The sequence below is a fragment of the Poecilia latipinna genome, unplaced genomic scaffold (genome assembly GCF_001443285.1).
Source record: "Poecilia latipinna isolate Pla-1442-1.1 unplaced genomic scaffold, P_latipinna-1.0 Scaffold85, whole genome shotgun sequence".
NCBI lineage: Eukaryota > Metazoa > Chordata > Actinopteri > Cyprinodontiformes > Poeciliidae > Poecilia > Poecilia latipinna.
Window position 1 is genome coordinate 423,283 of NW_015112701.1, and position 9,052 is coordinate 432,334.

General features: G+C 40.1%; 1 protein-coding gene across 5 annotated transcripts; it reads right to left on the minus strand.

Annotated features, from left to right (window-relative positions):
• Positions 1–214: 214 nt before the first annotated feature.
• On the minus strand, positions 215–8,834 carry cunh19orf47 (chromosome unknown C19orf47 homolog). 5 transcript variants are annotated; one of them, XM_015021710.1, is made up of 8 exons: positions 8,755–8,834; positions 7,386–7,473; positions 6,056–6,170; positions 5,364–5,445; positions 3,737–3,865; positions 3,514–3,657; positions 1,970–2,043; positions 215–1,895 (listed from the first exon to the last, which is right to left on the minus strand). In XM_015021710.1, the coding sequence occupies exons 1-8, from the start codon at positions 8,771–8,773 to the stop codon at positions 1,362–1,364; spliced, it is 1,185 nt and encodes a 394-aa protein (XP_014877196.1). In that variant the 5' UTR covers positions 8,774–8,834; the 3' UTR covers positions 215–1,361. The 5 variants fall into 5 exon arrangements, with proteins under 5 accessions (XP_014877196.1, XP_014877213.1, XP_014877187.1 ...); XM_015021727.1 differs by lacking the exon at positions 8,755–8,834 and adding an exon at positions 8,633–8,733; XM_015021701.1 differs by lacking the exon at positions 8,755–8,834 and adding an exon at positions 8,449–8,603 and having other exon boundaries at positions 3,589–3,657.
• Positions 8,835–9,052: the final 218 nt, after the last annotated feature.

A 9,052-nucleotide genomic window follows, 5' to 3' on the forward strand; every position in this document is an offset into this window, starting at 1 on the left:
TGAAAAGGTTTATTGATAAATGAGGTGCTCAAGTGTTTTCATAGGAAACGGGTGTTCACTTTGCCTTTATAGGCTAATGCAGACATTGAATATAACATTTCTATTATTTTTCAAGCACAATTTGTTCAAAAACAGAACATTTTTTTCCTCAATATCTTAAAAAAAAAGAAAAAATCATCAACGCTGATGTTTTTTTTGCTCTACTTTGTTTTTCCTTTAAACCATAAAAACATTTTAAAATATTTACAGTGCAACCAACTGCAGCTTCGAACAATCTCTAAGAGGACTGAGGTGAAGTATCTACAGTGAACTGATGTCGCCTCTGAGGTTCAACACCAGAGCGTCCGGGTGGAAATACAAAAAGCAGACCAGGTTTTCTACTCACACGGGTTCAAGTAGGCTGTAGAAAACGCTCTGCTTGTGGTCAAAAGGATAAAAGGTGCTACTACCATTCCAACACAGCGCTGAAGCAGAGGTATGTTGCTCTTCTAGTCTTAAGTGTTCCATGAGGATTTATCAGCATGATCTTTTTTTTTTTTAACCTCTATTTTCTATCTGCTAAAAAAGCTCAGAAGCCTTTGATGGTGATCATGTTGCAGGAGGTATTTTTAGGTCAGGAGAACACATTTAAATTCCTTAATCATCTCGGGATGTGTACTGTGTCCAACTGCTGGGAGCTAATCTAAATTCATCCAGCTAACTAATACATTATGTTTTTAGGAAATTTTAAACAATTACGCACAGTTTAAGGATTGTTAAATGGAGAGTGTAGGCAGCAGTCTTTACACAGGTGCATTTAAAACAGCCAGAATATCACCGGAAAGCTGATTTCATGAATTCAATTCAAAAAGTGAAACTTTTCTTTATTCTGTATTAAAAATCTTTTTTTTTTTTTTTAAATGGTTTCATTTAGAATTCTGGGTTAATATTAAAGTGAACAGAAATAAAAGAGTAAAGTATATCGCTGTGGGTGGAATGAATATTTATCCGAGTTTATCTTTTTGAACTGAATAATTAAAATAAATGGCTTCTGATGACATTCCAACTCGTTTTGATGCACCTGCATGTTGAGTAAACAGGGAAAATTAGAACAGCATTTCCGCTCATGCTCATAATTTAACATATAAAATACAGAAAAAGCTGATATGACACGATTAAAAAAAAGCAACATAAAAACACGGCATTACTAAAACTTTTAAATAAAAGTCCCAAGACCAAATAAAAGTGACTTATCAATGGCAGCAGGAGAAAAACAAAAAGAACATTAAATAATAATAATAATAATAGTACCAACTTGCCTTCCTGTACGAAGGAAAAGGAGGATGGCTGCAAACTCTACAGTAAGAGTCTGAATCACGGCGTTAGGGATTCTTGCTGCCCAGTCTTTTGAAAACACTGACAGCCTTGACGTCCATCTTGGCCCCCGCAGACTCCCCTCCTCCCCCTGGGCTGTTGCTGCTGCTGACCTTTGAACTGGCCGTAGTGGATTTCTCCAGCGCTCTGGATCTGGTGCTCGTCACTCTGTTGTCCTGAGTGTCAGCGGACGCCGGCGTCGCCGCTGCGCCCGTGGCGGGGGGCTTGCCCAGTCTCTGAAGAACGCTGATTTTGGCTGGAGGGAGGCCGTTTGGGGGTGAGGTAGAAGAGGAGGTGGGAGCATCGGAGGGAAGCAGCTTGAATTTCCCACCCAGGCGACGCAGGGTGGTCGGGGGCGTCTTGGAAGCGGGCGCCTTTTTCTTCGACGGTGCGGGTCTCTTGAGGACGCCGGCATACTGCAGGACGGAGCCTTCGCCGTCGGTGTCCTCGTCATCTTCACCCATGTTTGCGTCCGTGTCTCCTGGCTTGGGCGTCTCTCCACTCTCGTCCCCCTTGTCCAGGCGGCTGAACACCCCGGTGGGCTGCCAGAACACGCCGAGGTTAGGTCACAGCTTTACTCCAGGCTTCAGTAGGAAGTCACAGCGACCGCACTCACCTTGCTGTTACTGGTCGTCGTGTCTGCCATCGATTCGGCTCCAAGTCTTTCAAACACGGAGGTGCGCTTTAAGCCTGTTTCAGAGAAACAAACAGTTTCTGTCATAAGGTCACAGCTTATGAAAACAGGGGTGAGCGATGAACTCGATGCTGTCTTTTTGGAGATTTATTTTTAGGAAAATTGTGATTTTTTTAAATCTTTGCTTTTCATAGTTCAGAGCGATGTCATCCCACCCAAGAACTACCATCTTGTTTGACAGGCGTGTCTTACGGCTTCTGTTTATTTTGTCTTTGAATTCAGGTCGACTCAAAGAAAAATAATTTAAATAAAACTGTTTTTTAAAGATATTTTTTTGTCATTTAAATTATTTTTAAGAAAAAAAATAAGGAAAAAGATTGATTCAGATTTAGAATTGAATTTAGTATAAAAAAAAAAAAATCATATTTCATTTTTAAGCCACATCAGCTAGCCCTAGTTACCACTTATGCAAGGTTATTTTTTTTTCTTGGTTATATAAGATAAATGGCTAGACAAAAGGTTTATTGAGCCTTTTTCCGCCACGGAAGTCAAAACAGCAGTGTTTGTATAATTAATCCAAATTTGTTTCACTTGGTGTTGGACTTACTGAATTAAATATTGTAATTTATTGAATTTCCGCGCACAGCTATTAAATGTCCTATTTCTTAAGTAGGACATTACTTAAGAAATACTAAATAAAACAAAATCACAAAAAGTCTCAAATAAGGATACATCTTAGGAATTCAAGGTTCATACAAAATTTTTTTTATCAAATATTTAATTTTTAAATGTAACAGTTAAAGCCTACTATTGATATGATTAAATGTAACATCTTTTATCACTTTAATTTTAGAGATAGCTACATTGCCATTTCACAAATACAAAGTCATGACTCAATTCTTAGATTTATATATTTTTTAAAATTAACTATGCATCTTTATCATCAGCCACTGTGTAAAAAGTCTCACTTTTTCTACATTCAGGGTCCATTAAGACTAAAAAGTGATAGTGCTTCTTTAAAATAAGGGTAAACTGATAAAATCCTCCATTAGTCAACTCTGGGGCTGACTTTTTAACACAAGACTTTTTTTTAATTTATTGAGTTATGATTTTAGTTTCCAAACTGAAGCGAATCTACTGAATGTTCTGCAAAAACATCGTCGTTCATCTGCGATGGGTGCATTACTGGAAAATTTGCTGCCATAAATATTTTAAGAACGAGGGTTCAAAAAGTGTCAAGAATTAAGGAAGAAACAGCATAAGAAAATATTGATTTGAAGGAATTGTTCTGCGAATTCTTTATGAAACATTTTGAAATTTCTTCAAGGCTGAAGCAAAAGCAAAGATTTCAGTTTTTGCAGAGAGTTTGGGAGGTCAGAGACATTAGGAGTGAGGGAAGGATAATCACCCTGGTTAGGAATATTAGTGAAGCTGGTTAAATAACCGAAAGGAGCATTTAGAGCTGATTAGTTGAGTGCTGCTGTTGGTTAGTTAGGCTGTCGGCAAGACCGCGGGGTCAGGCCTACCTTTCTTGGCCTGCTGGGCCAGGATTCGACGTGTACGAGGCGTGGTGCCCTTTGGCATGTTGATGATGTACTTGCCTTCCATCTCAGCTGTGACACGTCGGCGCTTTGCTGCAGGCTTCCCCTCGTCGGCTGGCTGGCTTACGACTGGCAAAAAGACACGGGAATCAAAAGGCGCCACGGGAAGGACAACTAAACATCAAAAATATTCAAACATGTCATCTACCTGCTTTGCTGTTCTTGTTTGCCTGCAAGTTGGACACTGTGACCGAGAGCCGGTTGTCAATGGGTCGGCGGACTGGCGTGGCGGGAGGGGAGTCGTGGCTCAAGGCGTTGGCAATCATACGAGTAGCAGCTGTAAAATCACACAAATATGATACATTTTTTTATATTGTCTCTGTTTTTTTTTACCCCAAATTATTAAATTAAATCAACTACGGAAAAGCCAGGAGTGCAAATGTCGTTAGCATATATTTAAACGATGCGATTACCGTTTTGGTTCATCTTCACCTTTTTCAAGCTGTGCGGCGTTGACTTGCACAAAAAACATTTTGGCAGAGAATATTAAATGTAATACAATACGAGCTCTTAGCCAGCACAGAAAACCTACAAGAACTACAGAAATCACATGATGAGTTTTGTGGGGAAACATGTTGCAAAAGTTTGTTCTACTCAGTAGTAATGAAAAGTCCAGGGTATTATATTCTTATGATGAAGTAGGAAACACTGGAACGTGGTTGTTGCTGTGTGTCATACTTTTACGCAAACATCTAAATAATCGTTTGCACACTCCTGCAGCAGAGCAACATACTCTGTCACTGCACAAGCTTCTCAGGAATGTCTCAAAGAAGAGTCAGCACCCTAAAAAATATCTCCCACACTGTACGGTGGCACAAACTGGCTCTACAGGAGCTGCACTGGGACATAAAGGACAGAAAAAATATTTTAAAAAAAGTATGTATCAAAAAGAAAACTTAAAACAAAAAGCATAATTTCCTAACCTCATTATCTGAACTATGGCAGATGCTGTGTGTGGTTAATCAGCGCCAGTGTAATTACTGGTAACACAACACATAACGATGCAAGCAGCTCTCCATCTGGCTTCTGGGTGGGCTGACAAATCGATCAGGTATTTATGGAGAAGATTGTGAAGGAACGTCATGCAGCGTTGCCTGCTGCTGGGACAGGAGTGCTATCTGAAGAGCACGTATCCTTTATCTGCACCAGCGTTGGTAAAGCTGAGCTAAAAAGTGGTTTAAAAGGGGTGGTGGCGCAGGGGCAAAGCACAACCCATGTATTGAGGCCTTAGTCCTCATGCCGGTGGTCGCAGGTTCGATTCCCGTCCTGGATGTGCCCAGGATGTGCTCACTAAGAGAAGGTTTTGTCAGGCTCTTTGTTTCTTTCATGTCACCCGCAGTGACTGTTTTGAGTTGCAATATTGCAAATAACAATTTGGCAACTTCTCTGAGCCTCGATTTTTAACATTTGAAATCTGTTTAAAAGTCCAGCAGAAGGAGACACAGAGCTAACTTTAGAGGCAGGAATGAAAACACAACCCAAACCTGAAGGAGAAGCGGCCTCCGTAAGAGAGTTCTGCATTTATTGATGCCGAACAAAAGGTTGCGCTACAGTCATCCGATTTCATTGGACGTTATTTCTGAGTGCTGCTGCTCAGGTCTGTTTCATATGTTGTTGCAAGTTGTTTGACAAAATCCTTTGCTATTCTGTAACCTTCTGTCTTTGTTAATTCTCTCTCTGCTCTGTGGTGGAAGACAATATGTCGCCGTGTGAAGGTCACGGTGTTCTGGTCTCCGCCTCGTACAGAAAAATAAAATTAAATCCTCTTTACTCACGAGTCTTGGCCGTTCTTCTGAGCTCAGCCTGGACACTGGTCTGTCCTGAGGTGATGGCTTCAGCTGCCATTTTGCACATGTCCTGAGAAAACAACACCAGCAGGAAATAAGAGTTTAGATCAGACCTGGGGTGGGGGGAGAAAAAAAAATAATCCAACCCGACCCGGCTTGAGCCAGTACACATTGTGTCCGAGCCTGATGTGACCCGACTAATTAACTTTAATCATAGGTCAGAAGTAAACCCGACATTTTAAACAACATTTTACTGCTTTTGTTTCTAGACAAAAGCAGTAATTTGGGTAACAGCAGAAGTTCTGCTGTTTTCAGCTTTTTAACATCTTCCAGCTCCAGTTTGTCGGTCGCTGTAACCGGTGAGTCAGTTGCCAATCATCTGGGATGTGTGACTGATAGGAGCGGAGCAGGGTGGGGCTGAATGAATTAGACAATAAAATAGCTAATATAAATACTTAAAGCCTGTTTTGCCTTCATTATAAGCCTTATATAAGGCTTTTAATTTTTTGCGGCTCCAGACAGATTTGTTTTTTGGTTTTTTGGTCCAATATGGCTCTTTCAACATTTTGGGTTGCCGGCCCTGCCTTAAACCGTGTTCAAATGTTTTCATTGGGAAGTGCTTGGTGAAGTAAAACTCAACAGCCAAGTAGCTACAAGATGAACATGGATTCTTGCCTCACCTGCCTGTGCACCTGTTTGGCATGTTTAAGAATGGCAATGATGTCTCCGATGACCGTAATGCCGAGGTCCATCATGATGTCTTTACTGAGGTCCATTAGCATGTTCTTCTGGATTCTGACGCAACAGTGCAAACAACATCAGATGCAAACATTATGGAGATGATAAATGCATAAAGTGTAGATATAAGAAAAAGAGATGCACCGAGAAACTGGCTGCCAAGAGGAATCATTTGATTTTCTGTTAGACTGGCTGTGATTGGACATCGGTTTTAGTTTCACCGCAGCTAAACATTATAAACACCATCAACTGGTGCTGAAAACAACATCCTTCAATTGTGAAGTTGTCAAGCAAAGAAAATGGACAAGTCAGAGGGAAAAAAATAAAAGTATTAAGAGATTCTAATAAATAAAACAATTTCCTTATTTTATTCAAATGCCACTGAACAAGAGCAGGAAGAGATGTAAGCAGTGACAGAAAAGTAAAACCCACTACACCACAGTTTAGCTGTTTTCCACTTTTGACTTCTGTTACAGAATCAGCTGGATTTTTTAAAAAGTTGTCAAGCTGTTTGAAATCTCACAGCTAACAAGAAGATGTACTTAGTTTAGAGGGACAACAGGAACACCACAGTACACATGAAACAATGCTTCATGCACTAATCAGTAACATAGTAAGGAAAAGTAGTTTAAAAACGTTAAAACATCATGTCCCTGTTTGAGCCGAAATCCTGCCTAACAGCACAGCGACGCATCAAACTGATGACAGATCCTTTACGGTAGCCAGCCTAACACACACACACCTGTGCAACAACAATGCTGAAATCAGCATCTTAATACGACCCACCTGCGAGGTGGGATGGATTTTCTCTGCAAAGGAGAATTGCTTTAACTCTGACATTGTGTATAGAAAAGAATTTGGATGTTTGAGCTCAGCTCATGGCAAAATGGGAGCAAATATAAGTGTTGGATTTACATTTTTGTCCAGTTTACTAGAGAATATCTATGCTATCATTTGTTTCATGACGTTTAAACAGTTTCCTCCGTCTTAGAAACTGGAGGACTTCATTAAACTGGATTTCCAACGACGCAGACAGGGAGAGAGAATCTGTAACCTGTTCCGTTTTTTAGGAAAATCCTTTTTTTTATTTACAATACACATTTTATGAAGATCTTCTAATTCTTTTTTACACAGAAAGAAAGTAGAAAAAACAATCTGCTGGCTGGAATTGGAATCAGCTAAAATCAGTTTTGGACCGTCAGACCTTCACAGAATCAGTGATTTTCCTACCGATACGTCTCTAATAACACGTTAATGAAGACTTTTAGTTACCTGTGGTCCACAAAAGAGACTGCATAGGTGACAGCGAGGCCGGCAGGAATCCCTGCATCCTTAAAAAACTGAATCCACTCTGAGGTGGCTGTGGACAAAAACAAAGCAAAGAAATTTAAAAAAATCAATTTAACACAAGAATGACTGAAAACAAGACTTTTCAGTTTAAAAACGCAGAGAGGTGAACTGCAAATGATGAAATTAAAAACTGGTACAAATGGGGGAGGGAAACAAAAAGTCATCATCCTTCATATAAAAATCTGCTTTCTTAAAATATGCATTGATGGTTGCCAGTATCGCTGCAGACTACAGCGAGGGAAGCTGGCACTCACCAAACCCCTGTGGGAGATGCAAACTGGAGCAGACAGCAGTATGTGGAGGACTAACACATGCTGACCATAAGCAGCTGGAGGTTATTTATACCACCAGTGATGAAACATCTTGAGGCTTGAGTTACAGAGAGAGTGAAGGAAGCACAACAGCTGCCACAACAATAACCGGCCAACACACTCTGACTAACCGATGAACTCAGATGGATGGAGACAACTCTCACCCTGGCTAAATTACCATCCGACACCCACAGAGTCCACAATTTCCCACATTTTGACTGGCTCTTAAAAGTCAAAAGACGCTTTTTTCCCCTCTTTATTTTGTGTGGAAATTTTGATCCTAGAACTGTTTACATTTCAAATGCTCCATTTCTGCTCCAACCATGTAATCTTGGAAAAACAACGAAACAGATAAAGAGATAAAAATGCAGAAATAGTACCGTTCTGCAAAGTTATTTTTTTAACACGCAGGCGCTTAAAGAATAAAGCGAAGACACAAACACGTTACAATCCGGCTACTTTTATACGAGGAGCCTCGTATAAAACGAGTCTTTCGAAATAGACGCGTATAATTTAAATGACACAAAGAAAGAATTGGGTCATCCTTGGCACATAAAACACAAGAAGCTATGTTATAATTATTATGTTGCGCTGCTTTGAGCTAAACTGAGGGAAATCTCCACCAGTCAATTGTGAATATTACTCTTTAAAATCTTAACGACAGCACGACTTACAAACAAGTTCGCCAGCTTGACCTAACGAAAGATGAAGCCGCTCTAAGATCCGTCCATAAAGATGAAATAAGACGTTAAGACACCACCGTAAACCCACCAGCAGCAAATACATGTTAGCATCGTTTAGCCGCTAAATAAAAGAAAGAAGCATTCGTTAGCGATACACGCTATAAACAAGAAATACCTCCGCCGCTGGGACAAAGCTAACAACTGACATTGGACGCCATGTCTCACAAATGCTTCCATGAGTATTTTACTGTTTTTGTTAAGTATTGTGTCTAGCTCGCCGGGCCTTGACGCTCTCACCTGTTGTCACGGTCGCCATCTTTGTGATGAAGGTGACGCAATTTCCGGTGTAATGAGCTTCGACAGTGGGTGCAATTCTGATTTATCGACGATAGATGGCGAGATAGACTCATATTCCACAAGAGACAACCCAAACAGAATTTTTTTTTCTTAATGTTTGATTTCTACCCCAGAAAATACATGTGCTCAAACTGAAGGTCAGATTTGCGTTCAGTGTGAGGTTAAGCCATTAAATAAAAGATTTATTTTAAAGATTTTATTTCAAATTAAGCACAGATATTACACATATGCAGTTTAA